Source organism: Nothobranchius furzeri, chromosome 19 (genome assembly GCF_043380555.1).
Source record: "Nothobranchius furzeri strain GRZ-AD chromosome 19, NfurGRZ-RIMD1, whole genome shotgun sequence".
In the NCBI taxonomy this organism is placed as follows: Eukaryota; Metazoa; Chordata; class Actinopteri; order Cyprinodontiformes; family Nothobranchiidae; genus Nothobranchius; species Nothobranchius furzeri.
In genome coordinates this window covers 9,833,387-9,858,794 of record NC_091759.1, presented here as the reverse complement: position 1 = coordinate 9,858,794, position 25,408 = coordinate 9,833,387, and the positions used below count along the sequence as shown (strand labels likewise).

Genomic DNA, 25,408 nt, shown 5'->3' with positions numbered 1-25,408 from the left:
TTTATATAAAAAAAACACTTTCACATGTTCAGGAAAACTGTCATCTTTGATTTTACAAATACATTTATTGAGTCCATTTATTTATTTATTTGTCTTTTTAAACCCAACGTGCAGAACCGCATCTCCTGATTGGTTCCCTTCAGTCAGAGGAATTTTGGTTTCAACCAACCAGGAGGAAGAACGCTAATCGTATGTTAAATATGCAAAACGCTCGTTGGACTGTAACACAAGAGATCCATTTAGAGCAAACAACACAGACGCTGAGCGAGGAATCGTCCAATCCGGTCAAAGGTTTGCGCTAACGTTAGCCCCTTTACCATGTGAACCGAATGTTTTTGACAGATATTCTGAGTTAAAAAACAAAACAAAACTATAAATTGCACAGTTTAAGTCTGAAATTCAACTTGGACCTAAAGTGATGAAAAACAGATGTTAAAAGTCAGTTTTCCCACCAGACAGGATGCTATGCTAACCAGAAATGTTTCATAATACTGAATATTTGAACATTCACGTAGCAGAGGGCACTCAGGACGGTAAATATGTTCAGCAACAGCTCATTCGTTGGTTAAATGTTTTCTTAGTGTGTGAAATAATTAATAACAAATGAAGAAAAATACCGTTGATAAAGGATGTAGCAACGTGTCATCAAATGAGCTAAGCTCAACCGTTAGCTATTTACAGGTGAAGGAAGAATCTTCTACTCACGAAGATGCTTAATGAATATTATGCCGAGTTTAAAACTGTGAATTTAGAGCATTTAGTCGTAAAAGGAAAATGGTTGCTGAGGTAATGGATTTTTAAAAAGCATCCTTTTCCCTTTTAATGACTTTGAAACAGACTACAGTCACCCTCTGCTGGCCATAATACAGAATGCAGATTGAAAACACGCTACACAGAGCGCGATTCTGCTTGTTCTTTCTTAGTTTGGTGGAAGTTGGCTGTAGATGTAGAATTACTCAGATTTAGCTTTTGCAGTAACTGTCTGGTGAAACAACTGACACAAACATTTTCAGAACTCCCCAAAACTAAAAGGGGGTGAGAACAGTTTTCTTTTTTTCTCTCAATAAACTTTCTCTGCTGAGAAATAAAGTCCAGGAAAAAAAACTCCACTTTGCTCTGGATGTGCTTTTACCCTTTAGTGTTTCTGTTCTGTAAGAACAATCACAAATACCGACAGATTTCTTCAGTCAGTCGAGACGTCCTGCTGGTGTTCGCCGCCCCGTCGGGCTCGGGTCAGCTGAGAACTAGCTGTTGTCATGTTCCAAATTCTGGAGGCAAATTAAACATTTTGATTTCATAATTCCAAGTTTTCTTCTTAAAGTAATAAGAAAGTGGATCTTTTCTGTGGTTTTCATCATCTGCCAAATCCCCTGAAATCTCACAGCTGGCCATTTAGTTTTCCGTTTCATATTTGTCGCTGCAGCTCGTCGAGTTCGTTGTGGAGTTGTGGCCGATTCGAAAGTCGCTTTCGCCTTTTGCGCCGTGCAGGTTTCGAGGGTTTAATAAAGTTAAAATCTGACGATCTTCCGTTTCTCCGTCTTCAGCAGCAGCTGCACAAACCGTTCAGAGTTAAGTCCAGCAGAAGTCCAACGGGGTCTAAAATAAATCCATCACAGGCAGCAGCTCGGATGATAAACGTCTTTTATGCCTCTGGCCTTTTTTATACTGTTTATTTAATTTTGATGCAGAAAAGTTCCAGATTCTTTCCTTTCCAAGATCCCAGCAAAAAGCTGATCGGATCAATCCGTTAAGATTCCAAAAGAATCACAGTATTCCAATCCAGTGAATCCAGTCGGTGTCGTGTTTAGCTCCTGACTTCCATCAGAAGGAGAAAAACTAAAAAGAAATCAAGCCGCCACTTTGTGCACAGAGCTTAAATGTGCCCCGCCTGGTGTGACGGGTCACATGATGCCGTTAGTGACGTACTGGAAGGAGTCGTAGAGTTTGGTGGTGATGGAGCGCATGGATCCGTCCACCAGCTGCTCCACCAGCAGCTGGAGCTGCTCCTCTGTCAGAGACATGTGGAAGCGCTCCTTCAGGCCTCGGATGGTGCTGGAGCCATGGAAACAGGGCAGGTGGGAACCTAGGAACACACGGAGGACATAAAGGTGGAGAGCGGGATTTTACTTTTGTGATCCAATTAGGGATGTAAGAAAATATCGATATGGCAATATGTCGTGATATTTTTCCCAGCAATATTATATCGATATTCAAAAGCCGTGTATCGGAAATATCAATATGGCAATATATCGTGATATTTTTTCCTGCGATTATTACATCGATATTCAAAAGCCGTGTATCTAAGTCCTGAAAGAATTGACATGCAAATATTTGTGTATTTTCTTTTCATTTTGCGCAATTCAATCGCCACCCGCTAGTTGGCAGTAGTGTGCAGCGGGTTTTGTTTCCACCACTGAAATGTAAATCCCTCCATCATGGTTCAGATACCTCATGTTAAACATATTACGTATCAGTTTGGACTGTTTATTGAACATTCTTACAATAAATTCAGTAAAAAAAAAATTGCTTGTAACGTCTGTGACTGAATGTATCGCAATATATCGTGATATATCGTATAATCTCCCCTGTATCGTGATATGTATCGTATCGCCAGAATTTCAAAAATACACATCCCTAGATCCAATCGTAGAAAGCCATTACAGCTGTGGAGTGTGTTACACGTGTTACCTTGTTGCATGATCTCCACTATCTGCAGGACTTTCTCCATGTGCTTCCTGGCCGCAATCAGACCCTGAAGCATCAGCATCTTGTAGTAGATAAACATGTCTCCATCGAGGCCGCCCATCACCTGGAAACACCAGATGAAAAGGTGTTTGTTTAAACGAGGATCTGAGCTTCTCTGTCTAATTTTAACAGGAATTTAATCCTTTCCCCCCAAAAAAATAAATACCCAAAACGTACGTCTACAAACTCTGACGTGAGTTTGAAGGCTGACGTCTCGAAGCCAAGGTTGCGAGGAGAGCTGGAGAGAATGAAGCCGAAGTCGATGTGGATGATGTGGCCTTCGGAGTCCAGCAGGATGTTCCCGTTGTGTCTGCAGCGATCACAGGAGGATGTGTGAGAAGGTTCCGAGACCCCAAACCCGACATGGTGCAGAGACGTTGTGTTTTCCTCACCTGTCCTTGACCTGCAGCAGGTAACAGATGAGGCTGTATCCAGCGCAGCTCTGGACAAAGTTCCTCTGAGCGGTGAGGAAAGCCTCGGTGGTGAAGCTGCCGTGTTCCTGCAGGAAGTAGTCGAGTAGCGACAACTGACTCTGCTTTCTCACCTGGCAGACAAAAGATAAATAAGTAAATAATTGATCTGAGCACCGTTTTATGTCAACATAACGCCGGGGACACACTGGCCGCGGAAGCGCCGCGAAAATGGGGCCGCCTTCATTCGGCGCCCTTGTTAAGCTATTCTATAGACCACATGGGCCGCCGAAGCGCCGCAAATCGCCTCACGCCGTGCAGCGATCATTTCGGCGTCGGCTCTATTTTTTTCGCGAGCCGCGGGTGAATCGCGTCAATTCTGGCAGGAAGTCAAACCTAGACACAAGAGGCAGGCCGGTAAAGTTAACAAAATAAAGCATTTCAAAATAAAATTCCCCACTAGTCAAATGTGTTCGTCATCAGACACTGCAGAAAAACCACACGAACACGCACACACAAACACACACATCGAACTTGTGTGCGTGTGTGACCACGTGAAGGGGGGTGTGGTTTTGGGTGTCTTTTCACCGGAGCAAACAGGACAGAGAGGCAGAAAGTCTGAGGCAAGCAGTTAAGATGGATGACTTTAAATTAATTATGGAAGTTGAGAAACACAAGGAGCTGTACGACCCCCGAAAAACACGATTATTTACGTACCCATTTCGGAAGAAACTGCTAGGATACAGCTGCAGAATTGGAGCGGGTTCCAAGAGATTCAACTGGCAGAAACAACTCATACCATAGGTTAACACACACACACACACACACACACACACACACACACACACACACACACACACACACACACACTCAAACGTAGAGGAAAAGAGCTGAGAAAAGGCAGAGAGGAAATGGAGGACACCAAGTGTTTAAAAGAAAAACTACAGCTGAGCCGAGGCGCGCCTCGACTGGGGCGCGTCTGATCTGAACTGAGGAGCGGCGAGCAGCGGCCGAATTTCGTGAGCGATTCGCTTCTCGGCGCTTCGCGGCGCTTCCGCGGCCGGTGTGTCCCCGGCGTCAGATCACAAACTGTTTCACATGAATGCTTCAGCAGGGTCCTTTCCCAGGATCCTTTGCCCACCTGGTGCAGAGAGACAGCGTTGAGGACGGGCTCGATCATCCCGCTGTCTGAGGACATCACCAGGATCTTATAAGGTTTGATCCACAGAGGAACTCTCTCCTGCTGCCAGATGGACTGAGGACACAAACGGAGTAAATTAAATGATAAAATCTGTGCGTACGTGTGCCAGGGTGGTTCGGGGCTGTTTGTACCTGTAGCTGTTTGAGAACCTGATAGGCCAGCAGCTCCTGCCTCAGGTCATCTCCACATTTCACGATGACCGACAGCAACCTCCAGTTAGGGAGGTGACCGTACGGAGAGGCTTCTCTGATCCGCCTGAACACAAATACAAAGTTTAACAGCAACAGTATCAAGTTGATGAAGGGTCATCCTTTCTTCTAAAAAAAAAGACCTACCTGACTTTCTCCTGCCAGGGCTCCTTGAGGGCGACAGCTGATGGGTCTTCAGGGTCCCTCTTGAATGTAGTGGGTGTTTGAGCCAGGTTCTCTGAGAGACGGCGTCTGAAACGACACCAACAGAGATCAAAGCTGGACGACGGTAACAAATACACACTTCAGGGACACCAACGTCCTCCAGCGGGGTGTGTCTACCTGATGTCTCCGGCAGCGATGAACACTGGCTCCTTGCTCTCCAGACTTGTGATGCTGTCTACTGAAAACTGACTGATGTTATCACTGCTGCTGGTCTGGGCCTCTCCCTGAAACACACAAACTGGTTAATATTCCTGACAAGGACACGAAAAACTCCGAAGACTTATTGGGACTTTCAAAGAATAAAGTTTCTTGTAAGAGTACCTCTACTTGGAGCTGTCCGATATCATCAGTGGCCCACGCCTCGTCGTCGTTATCATAGTTTGGGACGGTGGAGAAGCTTCCCGCTCGGTGTTCTGACGTCATGATGCTACTGTTAGCATTAGCCGCCGTTCCACAGTCCAGGTTCTCAGCGGAACGGGCCGTACGAATCCTGGTCTCAGAGATCCGAACGGGAACCGGAGACGTCTCGAAGCTTTCACACTCTAAAACCTCTACGTAGATGATGTAGGGAGCCTGGAGGAGGAGAGGAAATGTGATGTTAGCCGTTGTGTCTTTAACTGTGAGCTGTTCTTCATGTGATCAGAGTTGCTGACAGCGCGAGGTTCTCACCTTGTCTTTGGAGTTCAGGACCACAGCTTGGGTGTGGGGGACCCTGCAGACGTGGTGCTGATGATCAGCGGTCGGTAACCAAACCCGAGCCGGCAGCTTGCCATTGAGCAGCGACAGCTCTGAGATCAGCCGCTGAGTCTTCTGTTCTTTGGTTGGCAGCGTGGCTAACCGCTTCCCGATGCCGAACAGAGACTTTACAAACTCCCGCTGAGGACGAAGACGATCTGGCTGCAAACGAGACGAAGCAAAAACAACTTTATGAGAAGCTTTAAAAAGGTGGTGATTACAAAGAAACAACAGAAACCCAAATACTTCAGCAAGATTAAATCAAGTGTTTAGGAAGCTTTTAACATTCAGGGAAAAAAAGAAGATATTTAGGCTACGTTCACACTGCAGGACTTAATGTTCAATTCCAATTTAGTTTTTTTGTGTGGTTGTTCACATTATAACTGAACTGCGATAGCAAACACTCCCCAGTGTGAACGATTCGCTGCCCCAAAGCGAATCGCATGCGCAGAAGAAGACAAATCAAATCAACTTTATTTATAAAGCACTTTTCATACAAAAAAATGCAACTCAAAGTGCTTCACAGATTAAAATGGCCCCAAAGATCCCATATTTCCCATCCCAGCACCCTCCCCAAGTATAAAACAATTGACAATTACACTTCCCCTCCCGCAACCAATTTCCAAGGTGAACGTACACTCACCCACACACTCGCGCGCACGCACGCGCACACACACACGTGAACAACAGAGTAAACAATTGGCTGAGTTCAGATGGGTCAGGTAATGGACAACAGACAAGATGTCACACACAGACTCAGGAGAGGTGGAGCTGCAATTGGTCCTCGTTCAATCTTTAAAGGGACTTTACGGAGTTTTGAATTTTTACGCTCGTGATTGCCCCCTCAGGCCAAAAGCGTAACGGCAGCTTCAATAGTAGACTCGTGCACGAAGCGCGTATGCTGTACGTGCACACTCCTTAACTAAAATAGCAGCTGAGACAGTCAGCTCCGTGTGTGTGTGTCTGTGTGTGTGTGTGTGTGTGTGTGTGTGTGTGTGTGTGTGTGTGTGTGTGTGTGTGTGTGTGTGTGTGTGTGTGTGTGTGTGTGTGTGTGTGTGTGTGTCCCAGAGGACAGAGGGCACGCAGCTAATTAATTAAATAATTTGGTTCTGTACCTTTCTCTTCAGCACAGCCGACAAATGTTTATGATGGGTCAGTCCTCCTGCATGCTCAGATCATTCCCTTCCCTTGCTTGAAAAATTGTTCCAAAATGAAAGTTGAAACCACTTCTTTTTTATCTGAATTCAATGCCGTTCGGCGAGTCTCAAATAAAAATTTGTCCATCTTACTGTAAAAAAATATAACATTAACGTAAAAAAAGAAACTAAATAAACTATATCCACATCTGGAATCGAACCCCGGTCTTCAGCACATAAGACCAACGACTTACCAGGCGAGCTAACGTGCCAGTGACGTTACTAGTATCTGTAACATGTAAGAACCGTTCGGAGGGCTATGCCTGAGCGTGAACGTGCATGAAGCAGCCTGCTCGACCCGAGCAGCTCTCTTTTTCTATGATTTTACAGAAAAACAGGCAATCACAGTAAAAATGCCAGGGCTCATTCTACAGGACCAGGACATTGCAGGAGAATGTTTTAAGAAGAAATTCATTATTTCTATACATGTTTTGGCTGTCAAACTTCTATAATGCCCCTTTAAAAGCAGTGTATCAGGTTTTTATTGACAATTTACATGCAATTTGTTTTTTGTGGTGTAATTCAAACCCCGACTGCTAGGAGGCAGCAGGTTTTACCACTTTCATTCTGACCTAACAAATCTGCATAACACAGGATGTGTCCTGGAAGCTTCGGGCCTGAGGTTTCAGATGTAATTCAGTCTTAAAAATTGCAAATTTCATCTGGCTTTTATTATCTTAACATATTGAATTTATATTGTATTGCCAGATTCTTGCCATCACATATATTACTTTTTAGCATGTTTTGCTATAAACCAGGTCAGAATTTAGTCAATTAAAACCAACAAAAACATGTCAAAACAAGGTGTTTAGAATGAATTCTGCATATAAACTTGGCTTTAGTCCATTTCTGCTTTCTGAAAAAGCAGCTGAGTCACACGACAACCAGGCTGTCTTCTGAGCATCACGTGGGTTCAAATCCCCCACAGGCCCTTTACTGACCCGGACCCTACGTCAGTACTCTGAATCAGGATTATAGCATCTGATTTAGTTCATTTCAAGGGTCAGTTTGAGGGTTTTCAGTATCACAAAACTGGTTCTCTCCTTTCCCGGGTTATGTCACAGCGGCGGTTCGTGCTGGAAACCCAACCTGTTCTGGAACAGGTTGGGTGTCGAGATAAGGAATCAGCAGACGTAAAAGCACCACTAATCTGCTCCCTTAGAAAGTACAACAAAAAGGATTCTGCAAAGGCATTGATGTGTAGAGTGGAAGAGTCTGTGTTCTTCAGTGAGACTTTCAGAGATGAAACCGATCCCAGCAGACAGGAACGTTTCTTATAACAAACACAGATTTCTCTGTCTTTCAATGTTCCAGGCTAAAAGTTACAAATCCCTTCAGACAATTACTGCTGAGACAAAACATCTAAAAATGACATTAAAAATGATTTAAAAACATTTTCATCTGTAAGAAGTTTACATTTAAATCATGAATACTGTAAACAGAATCTGGTCCTCTCGCTCTGTTATTGAATCCAAAGCCTCTCGCTGAAAGACGACACTCATCTCTCCCCTTTGTCCATCCCTCCCGGTCACCATGACAACTTAGAGAGGTCTCGCCAGGGAGTTCGTGTTTCACCGCATCATCTCAGATTTCTACATAGTCGAGCGTCACGCTGCATCTCTTTGTGATGCAGAGACAAAAAACAGAAGTTTTAGGCTTCTTCTTGTTATGAATTCAACAGCAAAAACAAACAGGAACAATAATTTAAATGTGATAAATATCCTACAGAGAAATGTCCTTTTTTGTGCCAGTTAACAAAACAAAAATTAAAAGCAGATCTTGGATTTTTGGTTCTGGTTATTTGTTTGATCCGCTGACTAAATAAGCCAGAGAAGGTCTCTGAAGACAGAGGGAGGGAAGAACCGCGGACTTCCTGAAGCCTGACTGCAAATGCGTGTCTGATACCATCTTTGTGTCAAACTGAGCAACCAGTGAGGCACGTGGCTTTGCCGACGTCTTTCCAATAATCTTTAGCTGAACTGAGATTCTGCTGCAGGTTGGACAAGCTCGACCTGAACAGAGCAGTCAACAGGAGTTCAGATTTTGTTGATCCTTTCAGCAGAGATTTCTTTGCATCATGAACCCACAGAGTGTGTAATAATCAGCCAAGCTGCTGATCTAGAAATAATCTTGATGTGCTTACTCAGGAGTCTGGATCGGCCAAATTGATCACAGAATAGGCATCGACAAAATTAAATAATCAAAATGATTATTTCCCTTCCTAGTTCTTTAAAAAAGTGCTTGAAACACTTTCAAGTGAGAACCCTGAATAGAGGGGCATTTTTGGGGTATGCATCATACACCGGTGATAAGTTGTGCCCTGGTTCTGCCATCTTCTTTTTTTTTTTTGCATAAACTTAAAAAAACAACAGCAGACAAGTTTAGCCATCAAAAGGGGAGGACGGTGCCTCATTTGAAAGGCAAGATTAAATAAGAGCACGTGGAACGCAACAAATACTTTGAATAAGAACATGTTTTTTTTTCAGATTATGCTAAACTATAAATTTAAATACAAATTTCGTTGACGCCGTGGATCTAAACCTAATGTACAAATACACATTTGTTGGTGATCAGAACTACCTGATACTCAGCTTTCCTGGCTGATCTAAAACTCAACTATCAGCATCAGCAGGTCAAAGATGTACAAGAAACAGGTATCAGTATCTGCCCCACTGTGATGAAACTATTTCAGCTACACTTTCAACGCCCATAGGAGCCCTGAAGTATAAAGTATCACCAAAAACATAAAGTCGTGTCTTCAGCTGTGGGAAATGAGGTCTGGGTGCATTTGCCTATCTCATGAATAATTAGATGAAAAGATCTGAAAGTCTTGACTTAATGTAGAACTGATGGTGCTTTCGATTTACCTCGGAAATGGGAATGCCGTCACAGCAGAGTTAACTGCGTTCTGGTTACCGTAGTCGGAGAAGTCAGGATTCCAATAAGACGACGCACACCACCCAAGTAGCCATTGTTTGTAGATTCCTCTTAATAACATATTTTTAAGCTGTACGTTCAACATGCAAACAAAACTTTTAGTTTGACCAGCTTAGAGTTGCAAGCACTACATGTAACATCGTTTTAAATGCGCTCTTAAAAGTGTGTTTTGTAAAATAAACACATTTCACCCAAAAGTTACAGTTGTCGATACGGAGAGCTGCCTTTTTGGATGTCGAGGTTGGAGTTCTGAAATTCTTCCAAGTTTCCGATTCGGAGGTCCGACTTTGGAGGGCGTTTCGTTTGAACTTTCCTACTCGGAAGTAGGGATTTCCGAGTTCCGAGGACAAATCGAACGCACCATGACTACCTTTCTTTGTTATGCTGATTGAAGCTAGCCTGATAGCTAGGTTTAGGGTAATGTTTAAGGTTTGGGCTGTGTTAGGCTAAGAACACACAAAAATACTGCTAACTCAGTTATTTTGCAGACACTGACCTTAGATTTGATGCATTTATAGCTGTGCTGTATTACAAGTGATGACCAAAACCAATATAATGGCGTAGAAATCTAAACCGATCGTAGCAGTAGCAAACAGATTTTGCCCTGCAGATGAATCTAGCCATGCTCAGCAGGTCTACCATTGGCCCAAAAGGTTTTGTCTCACCAATCACAGTGCTCCATGTTTGTTGGGATTGTGTGACCTTAGAGAAGAAAATAACAAAAACAGTGTTGGCTCAGGAATTCATTTGAAACGACTTTGGCATTAAATTTGTATGATTCATCAAATTTAACGATTTAACCGCTCTGCTCTCTCCCGGACGCTAAATCAACAACGGCCTTCCCTGTTACGAGTCAAAATGACTGAGTCCATGAATGCTTCTTTTCAGTGACGTAAATCTGAGTAGCTTTTCTAATTTGAGCTTCCCCATCTATGTTGACTATTTTCACGTTTAGCCTGTGTGTCAAACTCGGAGAGAGCGACTTAATTACAAAAGTAACTAGTAAATATGGCTCCCCAGTAGGGGTTGTATCAACTAGTCGACTTCACTGCTCTGTAGTGACTTTTTATGCCTGTCATCGACTAGTCGCTGTCACATGATAATGACCGACAAGATGCAGTCCTCGGAGAAGACTGCAGGTGACGAGCCCCTGCGCGTAGGGAGGCAACGCGCTGTGCCAGAGCGTCGGTATCTGACGCCCGCCGTAAAACAGACATCTGACCAAATTATGACCTTTACCCTCTTGCAACTTAACCTTCCCCTCACCCCCATCCTAACCAGCTTGCGCATGCAAAGCTCTGATTGTTGACGCGCTCCAGACATCTGCGCCCACAGTAACATTATCAAATCAGGTGTCACCACCTCAAAAACAAATTTAACACGCGATCGTTCATGTCGGCTCATTTCCTTTTATGTTTTCTGTCTTTTATTTGTGCCTGATGCGTTTCGCTGCTGTGGAGCGGGGCGCATCACCTGTTTTGTCCTCCGGTGATTTCATCTCATCAATGCGGCCCATGTGCGGCGCGCACTACGCTACATTTGCGGCCAGTAGATCTTTTAAAACTGCTGTTCAAAGCTAACTCATAAGGTGAATATATATGAACCCAGGTAGCAGTTTCTCTTTAGGATTGAGAGGAGATGCAGGAAGATAATAAACAGAGACTGGACAGAAAAATAGTCAAATAAAAACAAGTTAGTTTTTGTACCTAGTGGTTGCAACAAACAGACACCATTGAAGGTAATCAGAAGTGAGGAACAGAAAATGAAATAATTATTTTAATGTTTAGAGCAGCAGCAACTCTGAGAGGCTGCAGGCGCATCAGTGAGTTTGCGGTCGCTGCGCGCGGGGGTGGGTGTGTGTGTGGGGTGGGGGTGGGGGTGGGGGGGGGGACTGAAGCAAGATGCAGAAACAACCTTTGTTAAAAGAGATGTGTTAACTTAGAAAATGTGGGCACAATTTTAATTGTCAAAAACTCCAGTGAACTTGGTCTTTACAGGAATTGTAGGTATTTGATATATCTTAAATCCTGGCCCTTTAGAAAAGAAGCACATCTTGTAAAGCTCAGCGATTCTGTGTTCTGTGACGTGGCTTTAAAAAGGTAACTTCAGGTTAAACTGTGTTTTTTGTGTTTCACGGCTAAATCACATCTTAGAGTGTGAATCACCATGGCAACAGATAGTGGGAGCCTAACTTCGTTGGCCGTTGAGGTCCTGATTTCTTTACTGTTATTTTGTAATATTCAATCCAAGTCCCAGAATTCCTCGCTTATTCAGCTAAGAAAACATCAGGATCAAAATGAAAGACATCAGCTTTCCCTTTGGCTTTCCTTATCAGGAGTTCACAAGTTCAGCTGCAGAAAATAAAGATTAGCTGTCCTGGTTTTCTTCTGTCTCTCTCCTTTTTTCCAGGGTAGGATTTAACTACTTTAACCCTCCCACTGTCTTTATGGGTGACCCCGCGAAGAAAGTTGACCATTGAGCAGGGTTGATGGTTTATCCCTTGGGTCCACGTGGAGTGAGCACCACCTCACCCCTGTCACGTGGACCTCAGGGGATAAACCATCAGCCCTGCTCAATGGTCAACTTTCCTCGCGGGGTCACCCATAAAGACAGTGGGAGGGTTAAAACATAACATCAGTTGGAATGCCATCAAACAGGAGAAGGGGAGTCGGAGTTTTCTTTCCCTCGTTCCTCTGGTCCTTATTCCAATCACATCACACAATGTGTCTGGATCTCAGCCAACAGAGACTCTTCATGTGACTAAGCCGCCAGCCAGGAATGTGAGGCTGAGAGCAACACAGAAGAGACACCTTTATCTCTCATTTTCTCTGCTGTAACGTCAGACTGAAAACCTCCCTCATCTGAGCGTGTTACAGCTGATTAGGAGGAATCACAAGATGTTTCAGCAGCTCCAACAAGAGGGTCAATGATAATCGGCTTTTGGTTTGTTTGTCACAGAATGTCTAAAGATTTATTTCAATGTGAGGAAAGAAAGAATCTCAAAATCTAAACCTGCCTGTTATACGTCCCAGACTTTAGATCTGAACCAAGTTACTTCCTGTTTGCAGATAAGCTACAGATACCTGCTCCCCAACACATCTGGGAAGCAGATAAACTTCTAACAGATGCTGGTTACTGATATTTGAAAGAAAATTAGAGGATCCACTCTTCAAAATAAAACTGATGCCTTGTTTATTTTATGTTAAAATGATAACATCAAAAGGTTATTTGATGGGCTGAAGATGACTTAGGACCAATCTGTTTTCTCCCACGTGTCGATGAACAATAAGAGTTTTACTCCACCGCAGAAACCGATCAAACCAATTAAAGAAATGGAGTCAAGCATGAGAGATGCAGCGAAGGAGCAAAACAAGATCAACTAATAAGCAGAAAATACAAAGAAAACGTGATAATCTTAGTTTTCTTTGCACACTCTGATCACGACTATGAGTCACATATACCGTAAAAAATAAAAGGTTTCAAGTAAATTTGTTTTTTCCCAGCAAGCCCAGTCCTTTATATCCACTAGATTAATATATCAATGGTTTTATAGAGTTAATATTAACTTTGGATATTAACTTTAACTGGGAGTTGAAGACTGTCTTGACAGGTTCTTCTGCCAGGCGTTCCCAGCAGACCCTCACTATGCGTTTGGGTCTGCCAGGTCTACGCGGCATCTTCCCTGCCATCTGATCCAACTCACCACCAGGTGGTTATCAGTTGACAGCTCCGCTCCTCTCTTCACTCGGGTGTCCAAAACATACGGCTGCAGGTCAGATGATATGACTACAAAGTCTATCATCGACCTGCAACCTAGGCTGCCCTGGTACCAAGTGTACCGATGGGCATCCTTATGTTCGAACATGGTGTTCGTTATGGCCAAACTGCGGCTTGCACAGAAGTCCAATAACGAAACACCACTCGAGTTCAGATCAGGCTCCCAAGTTCCTCCCAATCACACCCCTCCAGGTCATGCTGTCAATGCCCACGTGAGCATTGAAGTCCCCCAGCAGGACAATGGAGTCCCCTGATGGAGCACTATCTAGCACTCGTCCCAGGGACTCCAAAAAGGGTGGGTACTTTGAACTGATATTTGGCCCATAAGCACAAACAACAGTCAGGACCCGTTCCCCGACCCGAAGGCGCAGAGAAGCTACCCTCTCGTCCCCCGGGGTAAACCCCAACACACAGGCAGAGAGTCTTGGGACTAACAAAAAGCCAACCCCAGCCCTCCGCCTCTCACCCGGAGCAACTCCAGCAAAGGAGAGTGTCCAACCCCTCTAAAAGGACTTGGGTTCCAGAGCCAATGCTATGTGTCGAGGTGAATCCGACTATATCTAGGCGGTACCGCTCAACCTCCGCCACAAGCTCCTGCTCCTTCCCCGCCAGCAAGGTGACGTTCCATGTCCCAAAAACCAGTTTCCTTGTCTGGGGATTGGACCGCCAACCTCGGTCTGCCACCAGATCCACACTGCACCGGACCCGTCATGTTCCTCCTGCGGGTGGTGGGTCCACAGTTGGTTGAGCCCATGTATCCGGTTCGGGCTGGGCCCGGCCGGGCCCCATGGGCGAAGGCCCAGCCACCAGGTCACGGGCCCCAACCCCAGGCCTGGCTCCAGGGTGGGACCCCGGTAACCCTCCGGGCCGGGTACGCCGACTCTTTGAATTTACTTCCATGAAAGATCCAGCTCTGACCTTCAGCTCTTGCTGGGTAGGTTTGCAGCCGAGTGTGAAGCGGCTGGGATGAGGATCAGCACCTCCAAATCTGAGACCATGGATCTCGACCGGAAAAGGGTGGCTTGCACACTCCGGGTCGGGAGAGAGGTCCTACCTCAAATGGAGGAGTTTAAGTATCTCTGGGTCTTGTTCACGAGTGAGGGTAGGAGGGATCGGGAGATCGACAGGCGGATTGGTTCGGCGTGTGCAGTGATGCGGACGCTGAGCCGATCTGTCGTGGTGAAGAGGGAGCTGAGCCAGAAAGCCAGGCTCTCGATTTACCGGTCGATCTACGTCCCAATCCTCACCTATGGTCATGAGCTTTGGGTAATGACCGAAAGAACGAGATCGCGGATACAAGCGGCCGAAATGAGTTTCCTCCGTAGGGTGGCTGGGCTCAGCATTAGAGATAGGGTGAGGAGCTCGGACATTCGGGAGGGACTCGGAGTAGAACCGCTGCTCCTCCGGATCGAAAGGAGCCAGTTGAGGTGGTTTGGGCATCTGGTCGGGACGCCTCCCCGGGGAGGTGTTTCGGGCATGTCCTGCCGGCAGGAGGCCCCCGGGTCGACCCAGGACACGTTGGAGAGGTTACATCTCCAGTCTGGTCCGGGAACGCCTTGGGGTCCTGCCGGAGGTGCTGGTGGAGAAGGCCGGGGAGAGGATGGTCTGGAGCTCCCTAGTTGGGATGCTGCCCCCGTGACCCGGATAAGCGGAGGAAGACGACGATACCAGAAGACAACAAGCAAGTTTTCAGTTTGAGTGATGATTTGTATTAACAATAAATTTGGGATTATCTAAATTGCAAATAAATAGTTATTATTATTAATTATTATTATTATTATTATTATTATTATTATTAAAAGTTCTGAAAGATTCACGCGAATATTATAAAAAATGTCTAAACCACAGTTCAGTCACAGAGTGTCGTGATTCTTTCATTTGTTGGGAACTCATCTTAATTTACTTTTTTATTTTGTCGCATCTGTTCTTTCTCATTCTGACACACAGATACTAAATTGAAGGCAGTCACAACTCTGGACCTATAATAATTTTAAAAAAAACTTAAAAATTTTAGGTTTTCTTTACTTAAAGAGCAAGTCACCCCCTACCTGAGTCTTACTCTACTCCGACTTCCTGTTTGAAAAATGTAACAAATGTTGGCCTTGTTCGAGTTGAGCGGTGCCTAACCTGGAAAACAGACGAGAGCCGACGGACGCAGCAGGGGGAGTGGCTAAAAGCCGGCATTTAAGTCTGACAGATTTCCCTACATATGTAGCTTGCGGGTGATGATGGATGAAGATATCGCGTTAGAGTTCATACTTGTTTAATTACTTATTTTAATTCTGGTGCCTGTTAGCAACCGAAACACATCCTCACGTGCTTGTGGATATCATATACTGTATATGAAGATATGACTAATAATAAGTAAAGGTTGTCAGCTGTAGGTTTAGTGTGCTCATAGGAAACGTGACAAAATAACACAAATCACATTTCTCTTTATGGCCCATATAGTTGTCATCATCAACATAACATGATTTACAGAATACATGTGACCAACTAACATTTCATGTACTACCACTGGATGTTTGGATCAAAATGTGAACCAATCAGATCTTACCCCGGCTTTCCACAGCAGCCGTCAGCAGCACGTTACTGCAGCAGCACGTCATAGCTGCTGATAGGAACGGCTGTGGTCAACAGAACCTTTTCCACAGCAGCCGTCAGCAGCCGTCAGCAGCGCGAGTCGGCCGCGTCTCAGGAGCAGCATGTCGCGGCCTTTACTCGCCGGTTCTATTTCCTACGCGCGACGCCTCTGAAACGGGTCAAGTTCGACATTTTTGGGGAAGGAAAGACAGGAAATCGGACGCGGAAAAGGAGAGAAGCTCCCGAGATTTTCAGAATAAAGAACGTACTGCCTTCCGGTCGCTTTACTTTAAAAAAGGTTACTAACTGTGCGTCCCCGTGAGAAGTTATCACCTAGCTAGCGGTCTCCTTTGTTTTTCAGGTCCGTATTGGCGATTATAAAACGGACAGAATATAAAAACACAAACATTTTGGAGCCATGTTGTAGTTTTCTCCTGCTTGTTGTTGTGTTTACTGACGAAGTCACTCGTGTGACTTCGTGCCCTGTCGGTGACAGCTGCTCCCCTGCTGCGTCGCGTCTCGTGGGAAGGGCCAAGCAGCAGCTAGACGTGCTGCTGCAGTAACGTGCTGCTGACGGCTCCCGTGGAAACCCGGGGTCAGATCAGGTGAGAGCCAGGCGTTACCCGTCATCCCCTAGGTTTTGCAGCTGGTGGAGAGCAACTGCAGCGCCTTGCTCCAAAATCTGCGACCAACTTGATCTCACGAGGATATCGTTGCCTACGTAGACATGATGTCAGAGCAAGTCGGCGTCAAGTCGGACACAAATCTAAACGGCATGCACTGCGCGCCGATCACCGGTGATCTAATCTGCGCAGAACTGGCTCATCTCGAACAAGGCCGCTGTTGCCTAGCAGACCAAGAGGGCGGAGCCACTAACAAACAAACACACACACACACACAACATTGTGGCATCATAATATACCAGCTAACATCATAGGGTACCTCTTAGCCAATAGCGATGGCAGATTTAAATTCAAATGCAGTGCGCGGAGTTTTTACCTGACAACGGCACAACACTGACAGTTTAAGGCAGAAAATTAACATTTTTACTAAAATGCACTAAAGTGAAAAATTATTGTCAGAACATGTCTGCAGCACGATTAGACACGCATTTATAAAGTTCATCAACAAAAAAAACAAAAAAGTAGATTTGGGGGTGACTTGCTCTTTAAATCTACACTTTTCTTAGCAATCCGGCAAGGCCCACTGCCACTACATGAGTTTTTTGACCAGACTAAACCGTTTTGTGAGTGACATCACTGAAAAGGTGCCCACAGCTACAGGCGTTATTAATTAAACGTTTATTCTGTCAAAGTACGCCGAATTTCACGCCATTCATGTGATGCGTTTAAAGAGTGGCTGTGTGATGTAAAAAGCAGCATTCTATGGCCAGACCAAATACATTTTTTACAGCGCTCTGTGAAAGACCACAAAGTGGCATAAATGATCAGCAAATCCGTGTTCTGCAGCCTTGGCTAATTATAAGATCAACAGCAGAGTGCTAGGGATGGGTACCTTTGACATTTGAATCGATTCGGTACTAATTCCCTGTACCTACGAATCGATACCGGTACTAAACGGTACCAATTTTCGATACTTTTGAGTGTTTAATATTTTAATTCTCTTTTATAATTATATATATTTTTTTCTCAATATATAACAATATTTGATAAATATCACGATAAATAACATGCAACTGTTTGTATTTTAACATCGTCCTTGTAGTTTTATAAGCTGATAATTAAACTGAAACAAACATCTTTACTGTGAACTAAATTTACTGTGTATCTTCATTCCTTTTGCCATCTTTTTTCATTTGATTTTTCCTACTGGGAAGTTAGAATTTCCGAGGAGAAAGCGAACGCACCATTAGATGATAACAATGGTGGCATAGGAAGCTAACATATCAAGCTACGTTATCTTAAACAGTTTATTTAGCTGCTGGAGCAGATTTAAACAATGATGCCTCACACTTAGATCGTTGTCACTGGTTTCATCTTCACCCAATCACCCGTCGCATTTAGTAAAGTGAAGCCAAACTTTAGAGCGCGTTCATGTTCATCTAGTCGGAATTTCGGAGTTCCGAGGAGAAAGCGAACGCACCATTAGTGAAACGGAAGCTAACAAATCAAGATAACGTTATCTTAAACATTTTATTTACCTATCGGAGCAGATTAAGATGAGGATGTCTCACTTAGATCGTTGTTGCTGGTTTCATCATCACCCAGTTACCCATCACATTTAGTGAAGTGGACCCAAGCTTTAGCGTGTGTTCTTTCTACCATGCTGCTCTGTTTACAACTCGCTCGCAGCGACCAACGACATGACACTCTTGCGCATGCACAGCTGTCTAGGCAAGTTCTCGTTGTGAAGGACGGGTACCGAAACGAGGCACCGTTTCAAATGAAGTGAATCGGTGCTCGGTCGGTACTGTGGAATTCGGTCGGTACCTTAAAAAGTACTGAATTCGGTACCCATCCCTAGCTAGACCAGAAATGACTTTGCTTTGGTTATTTTTATTTTTACTTTCCTAATTAAATTTGGGGTTGGTCATCTCTCAAAGGCTGAAAATATGACTTTTTTTTATTCCCATCAGGCCCTCCCCCCTACAGAGTTCTCTCATATCCAACAACTGCCCCTCACCTCCTCGTGGACAGCCTCCACCTTCGGGTTACTTCCTGTCCGTTTCAGGCTGGCACCAAGTCCACTGGTCACCAAGGTGGCATCTGACTTGGACCTCTGATGGGTCCTCTTGGTCGGGGAAAAAAACACCTCCCCCTGATCAGTACCATCTGGGACAGATCCAGTAATGAAGGACAAGGAGGCATCTACATTGCTACTGTTGTGTCTGCGGTGACTGCGACAGTGTGGCGGCGAGGACAGCGGACTGTCGGAAACTGATCCCGAAATGGGCCGAGGTGCTTCAAATGTAGTTCCAGCAGGTTTGAGCTCATCTGACAGGATGTGCTTTCGGAGTTTGGTGCCTCTGGAGTGGCGCTGAGTGGAGATGTGCATGTCGGAGGAGTAGGCGCCCAGCAGCCAGGCTGACAGCAGAGAGAAGGTGATGCTCGATTTGCAGCGATTGATCTGAGAAAAAAACAAATGCTCACTTTAGACTGAACTTCTTAAAACATCTAGAGCAAAATTGTAACTCAAAGCAGGTGTGTGAACACTCACCAGGTACGGCCTGATAGCATCTCCCACCTCCGTGTCCATGTGCACGTACATATTAAGGAGCTGTGGCAGGTAAAAGTCCACTTCACTGTCAGGGAAACTGAACAGGCGGTTTCCGATGTACGCCTGGACTCCAGGCTCCTTCGACTTATACAGATAAGAGATCGCCATGGAAACATCAAACAGCTTGGATTCAAACAGGCGCAACAGCCAAGACTGCTTGGACGTTGAAGAAGACTCCGATCGGGCTAAAGGAGACGGGTCTCGTTGGGTTTTAGCAGCATCTTTCTGTCCTTCGTCCTCGTCTTCTTCTTTGATGAATCTTGTGTCGGGGTTGATGTGCCACGGAGGACTGCAGAGCTCTGGGGTTTCTGAGTAGTTGTGTTGCTTTGGGTCGTCTTGTCGCTGTTTGTTTTCAAGCATCTGGACCTTAAGAAGCACTTCCTGGCAAGCTTTAAGCGCCACCTCCGGATCGATCACTGGGGAACAAAACAAACGGGTCAGACTGTCACCAGAACAAGATTTTAACAATTAAAGGATGAAAGGATGGAATAATTTTTCTTGCGATTACCTGGGTCAACCCCGAGGTCCATCTCCATGGCGTCTTCTGAGATTACGTCCAGCAGGGGACTCGGCTCTCGCTGGTCACCGCCGCTCGACACGCCGCTGCTGCCGATGCCCTCGCTGCTGCTGCCGATGCTGCCAGTGCTGCCGATGCTCCCGCTGGGACTGGAGCTGCGAGGGCTGGCGCTGGGGGAAGATGGCTGCTCGCCGTTGGGAGGTGGGGGAAGCTGAAGTTGAGGCCGGGGATGATGATTATGGTGACGATGATGGTGATGGTGATCAGGGCAGTCTGATGAGCTCTCAGAGCAGGAAGAAGAGGATGAAGAAGAAGATGAGGCACTGGAGGGGGAGGAAGGGCAAGAGAACGTGGTTGGGGAAGAGGAAGAGCCAGGTGGAGGAGGTGGGGCAGAGTGGGAGGGGCTAAGATGGAGTGGTTGAAGAGCTGGGGACAAGGAGACCTCGGTGTCAGCCATTTTGGGAGGAAGGCCTGAAAAACAACACAAAGCAGAAATCCGTTTGAACAAATGTGTGCTTTAGTAATTTTACCAGAAACAGGGTTCTTATAACTTTGCTAACAATTAACATATGACAATAACCCTCCCACGGTCCTATTGTAGCACGTGCTTGTGTAATGTCATGTAAAATTTCTCTTCCGGTCCTATTTCCTGCATTAGCCGCAGAAAGGAAACAAATGCGAAAACGACTGGGCCAGAAAAATCCAGACAGCTTGATGCCAGAGAGTAAATTATCATTCATGGCCTTGCCCAGTTTGGCTTGCAGCTGCAGAAGGCAGTGTTGATTTTAGTAGCTAGTGTAGGCTAACCATTAGCATTAGCAACTCCACAACATGACTGAAGATATTCGGGGTTGTGTTATTATTAATATTATTGGAGATTAAAACATTTTTTTAAAAATTGTCGCATTTTTTTTACCCGAGAAAGAAGAGCAAATAGTGGCAGCAAACGAGTTGTGCTGCTAATGAGTAAGACTCATGAACCTGCACTGTATGAAAATAATAGCCAAGTTTAACCCTCCCACTGTCCTATTGGCTGCCGGGAAAGTTGACCACTGAGCAGGGTTCATGGCTTATCCCTTGAGGTCCACGTGGCAGGGGTGAGGAGTGAGCACCACCTCACCTGACCCAGTCATTTTCGCATTTGTTCCCTTTCTGTGGCTAATGTGGGAAATTGGATTCGAAGAGAAATTTTACATTGCATTACACAAACAAGTGCTACTCAGAGTGACTAATCATAAAAGAAATTAAACAAGTATACTTTTCTAAGTAAACCAGACCATTCCATTTTTTGCCCATTCGGACTCACAATTTATCTAAATATAGACTGGATTACAACAACTTTGCAACCGTTTTGAGGCGGGAAAGAGAAAACTGTAACTTTGAGACATTTCGGAAACTGCACCATAAACACTGTTCCCGATTTGTCTCTTTATGAAAATTATCACATTTTCCATTTATACATTTAGAAGCACATGTCTATTTTAAAATAAAAAGTCATCTGAATTATATCATTTTGATTTTTTTTAAATACTATTGCCAACAAAAATAGATTATATTCCCATTTTAAATTTCGGCGAGAGGATGATTTTTCTAGCTTGTCTCACTTCTCAAACACAATTATTTCTTTCTTCCGAGTTATCTGGAACATCATAGAGGTTTAGTATTAAAACTTACCTGTTGGAGCATGATTGTGTTCTACTTCCTGTTTATAATAATAATAATAATAATACAAACAGTGTGTTGTTCATGAGCCAAGACCAACGTCTGAGATTTAGCAGAAGGAAGTGAAGTAAAGGATTGTGTCTGATTGGAAGCACTAAATATGTTTCACTTCCAGCTCTGCTTTGGTGACATTTGTGTACAGGTGGATGGATGTGTGTGTTTCTGCATTTGGGTGTCATCTAAATACCACAAATCAGCTCAGATTTGCATATCTAGAAGCAAGGACTCTAAAATTAACAAGAAAAACAATGTTTCTGCCATTAAAAACAAATGTGTTCTCTTTTGGGGTTTTTTGTTGATCCTGCAGAATCTGTGATGGTGACAGGAAGTTATCCCCATTTTTGTTGGCGAGCCATCAGTGTGACGCAGGCCTCATCATCGTCACCATCATCTGCAAGCCTACAGCCTGAGGAGGCATCTTGTTTCCATTTTCATTTTACATCAGCTCCATGTTTCCTCTGATGTCTCTTTGATTTTAAAGACATTTTTTTTATTTTGTTTTTCCAAAAACTCATCCAATCACGGCTTCTTTAAAAAATAAATAAATAAAACAGTTTCTAACCTGAGTGTTTTTATTTTAACTTGATTAAAATAAGCCCCTAAAAGAAGAAGAAGAAGAAAATATCATTTCTATAGCGCCTCTCAAGATAAAAATCACGAGGCGCTTCACAAAAACAAAAACAAAAAATGTAAAAATTGTAAAAATAGAAAAAAAGCATTTTGAAAATGTTTAAAAATATATTTAAAATGAACAAGAACAAGCAATTGCGATTTAAAAGAAAAAATGTTAAGAAAGAGAGAGAGTGAATAGGAAAGAGGGAAATCAGTGGATCCTGAGGAAGGTGGAATAGGTGGCGAGAGCAGAATAAAGAGAGAGAGGTGAAGAAGGTCATACAAAAGCCAGCTTGAACAAGTGAGTCTTCAGCTGATTTTTAAAGGAGACCACTGAGTCCACTGATCTCAGGCTCAGGGGGAGAGAGATCCAGAGTCTGGGGGCCACAGCAGCAAATGATCTGTCACCTTTGGTCTTTAGCCTGGTGCTGCACAACCAGTAGGCTTTGATCACTGGACCTCAGAGACCTGCTGGGGGTGTAGGGACTAAGAAGATCACCAATGTAAGATGGTGCTTGTCCATGTAAGGCCCTATAGACCAGAACCAGGATCTTGAAATGAACCCTGAAGTTGACTTCAGTTGACTGAAGTGTGCGATTCAGACCAAACCTTCTCGTAGATAGGAGGAGCTGATCATGTGCAGCTGTGCATGAGATCATCTCACTGCAGCGATAGTGTGAGTTAATGCACGTGTGATGGATTCCTGATGTGAATGCCGTGGAGGTTGCTGCTGTCATAGTGACGTTGTTTGCACAAGGGAGTGTGTGCTGTAAATTTTTCTGTCGGTGTTATTGTTGCTTTGCTCAACTGGGGTTTGGATTGGAGCTGAAAATCATCTGCAGATGTTTCAGATCATCAGTTGACAATTACTGCTCTCCCTTTGTGGCGTCTCAGGCTGATGTCACGTTATAAATAAAAGGGGATGGAGACTTTTTTTTTCTTTGCTCACTTATCTCAAAACAATTAATGACAATGATTTGTATGCATTGGTAAGGTTGGTAAAAAATTTTAAAAAAAATAAACTGTGCAGGAAAATCGTGTCAACTTTGCTGCAGAAAATGTTTGATCAAAAATTAATACTTGAGCAATTCAATTGAATATTTGCTTCAGTTGAATGATCTGGTGAACCTTTTATATCTCGACTGAAAAAAGTAGATGAAGACATAGTTTAAAGGTCAGGAGAGCTGATTTAATAACCAGACGGTCTTTGAATGCAACGTCCCAGCGGGCTGATGGAAGACAGACGTGTGCAGTTCAGGGCAAAGTGTGAAACTTATGACAACATCACAACTAAATGAACTCAGGGTCCTTCCACACGCCTTGAAAATGCAAATGCAACAATCTGAATGACAAGTTCGTCTTTCAGCAACAAATAGAAATACACATGTAACAAGTTTTCTCAAGATTTGGATGAAACAGAATGAAGAGGTAGTTAAATCTAGAATTTAGCTTTATTTGGCCCAAATTATATTTCTGCATTAAGTCATTCAAATGGCTCGAGTTGAAACATTTCTCCACCTTCATTTGGCTTTTTTGGCAAAGGATTATAAATCCAGCACATGATGGGGGATGCTTTAGCCAACCACAGCTTTGTTTTGCTTTAATCTAAGCACAGTGCATGTGCCTGTTAGTAGCTCTACAAGTAAATGATTATATGCAGGTCCATCCAGATGGATTTTACCCCTCAAGGGTAGAAAATCTTAGACGAAAACCTATTTTTACCAGCTGCACTTATCATTCTTAGCTAGGAATGTAAGAAAATATCGATATAGCAATATATCGCAATATTTTTTCCTGCGATATTATATCGATGTTCAAAAGCTGTGTATCGATTTTTTGGAAGAATTTACGTGCAAACATTTGTGTATTTTCTTTTCTTTTGGTGCAAATCAAATGCCGTCCGCTAGTCAGCAGTAGGGTGCAATGGAGTTAGTTTCCACCACTGAAATGTAAATCCGTCTATTATGGTTCAGATACCTCATGTTAATCGTGTTAAGTATCAGTTTGGACCATTTATTGAATTTTCCTATAATAATTTTAGTCTAAAAAAAATCGCTATAATTGTTCATGTTCATGTTTATGTATTTAGCAGACGCTTTTGTCCAAAGCGACTTACAAGTGATAATCAGCATGTTGCCCTTGAGGCTAACAACAACAATAACAACAACCTGACATCAATCGTGAAGAGGAGGGAACAAGGGGTGGACAGTAGAGAATTGTCCGACTGAATGTATCGCAATATATCGCGATATATCGTATTGTCTCCCCTGTATCGTGATAAGTATCGTATCGCCAGAATTTCACCAACACACATCCCTATTCTTAAACATTTTAGTTGATGTTTGTTTATGTTGCATTCACAGTAAATATAGTAAAATAAAAAGCTGATTTACTGTTTTTCCTGTTAAAACTTACACATGTATATACTAATGAGCTATTACTACATTAATAAACATTTTGTGATAAAAACTAGAAACCTCCTTGAATATTGGCCGTTTAAATGAACACGAGCCTGTCTGCCAGTAGGACAAGGAGGTGGTGGAGGTGGAGGAGAGGAGGAGAGCCGCTCCCTCCTGATGAAAACAAACTAAAGGAAGGAGGACGGGAGCCGGGCAGCAACAGGCCCACGAACGGGTATTTAACACTGCAGCAGCGGCCTCACACAGCTAAATGCCATTTTAAGCGGAACTATCCAAAAACAGAAGGAGAAGAAAGTCAAAAAAGTGAAAATAGCGAAGAAACGGTGGCACTTACCGAGCCAATAAAGCGCCTTCGCTCCGTTTTAAAAGCTCCAACGCGCGAGGGATAATCCAGGTTCCCTCGAGGGGTGTCCCAGTTAGGGTCCAGGTTCTTAATCCAGGTTTTAGAGTGGGTTTAACCCGGGTTTTCAGGCTCGGATACGATCCATCGGCTTGAGAATAAATTGTGGCCTGCTCGCTCAGTTCGGTCTGCTTTAAAGCAGCGGTGACGCAACATCCGTAAAGAGAGCCTGTGTTGTAATTATTTACAACTTCCTGTAAGGCTAAACAATAAAAGCATGGAAGAATAAAATATTTAACCTGACACTTATGTCAGAAACGTAAACACATAAAATATGAGCATGAATGTGTTATCAAATATATGTATATTTTTGAGACTTGCCCAAATGTTGGTGTTTTTTTATCTTTTAATTTTGTACAAAGAGCAACGCTATGCTCACAAAGCAAGAACGTAGCATATATTTCTTTTAGATGCTTCGTAAAAAAACACAGCCTGTGGAGTTGTGTAAACTATGTGTTGGATTAAAATGCTCTGAACCTTTTAATTTGTAGTGTAAACATCGT

At 43.9% G+C, this 25,408-nt stretch overlaps 1 protein-coding gene across 1 annotated transcript; it reads right to left on the bottom strand.

The window, feature by feature from the left end:
- Positions 1-1,691: 1,691 nt before the first annotated feature.
- Positions 1,692-25,027, bottom strand: LOC107394457 (phosphatidylinositol 4-kinase beta). Its single transcript, XM_015973386.3, has 14 exons — positions 24,840-25,027; positions 19,743-20,222; positions 19,175-19,650; positions 18,641-19,084; positions 5,439-5,666; positions 5,091-5,342; positions 4,887-4,993; positions 4,692-4,796; positions 4,488-4,611; positions 4,297-4,410; positions 3,138-3,289; positions 2,923-3,055; positions 2,689-2,809; positions 1,692-2,083 (listed from the first exon to the last, which is right to left on the bottom strand). Exons 2-14 carry the CDS (start codon positions 20,206-20,208, stop codon positions 1,902-1,904), a joined length of 2,904 nt encoding a protein of 967 aa, XP_015828872.3. The 5' UTR covers positions 20,209-20,222; positions 24,840-25,027; the 3' UTR covers positions 1,692-1,901.
- Between the last annotated feature and the right edge of the window lie 381 nt (positions 25,028-25,408).

Excerpts from the sequence above, each read along its gene's own strand:
- LOC107394457 (XM_015973386.3), bottom strand. The coding sequence starts at position 20,208 with ATGGCTGACACCGAGGTCTCCTTGTCCCCAGCTCTTCAACCACTCCAT. Across the intron at positions 5,343-5,438 it reads TCCTGAACTCCAAAGACAAG|GCTCCCTACATCATCTACGT; the intron begins GTGAGAACCTCG and ends CTCCTCCTCCAG. Across the intron at positions 2,810-2,922 it reads TCACGTCAGAGTTTGTAGAC|GTGATGGGCGGCCTCGATGG; the intron begins GTACGTTTTGGG and ends TGGTGTTTCCAG.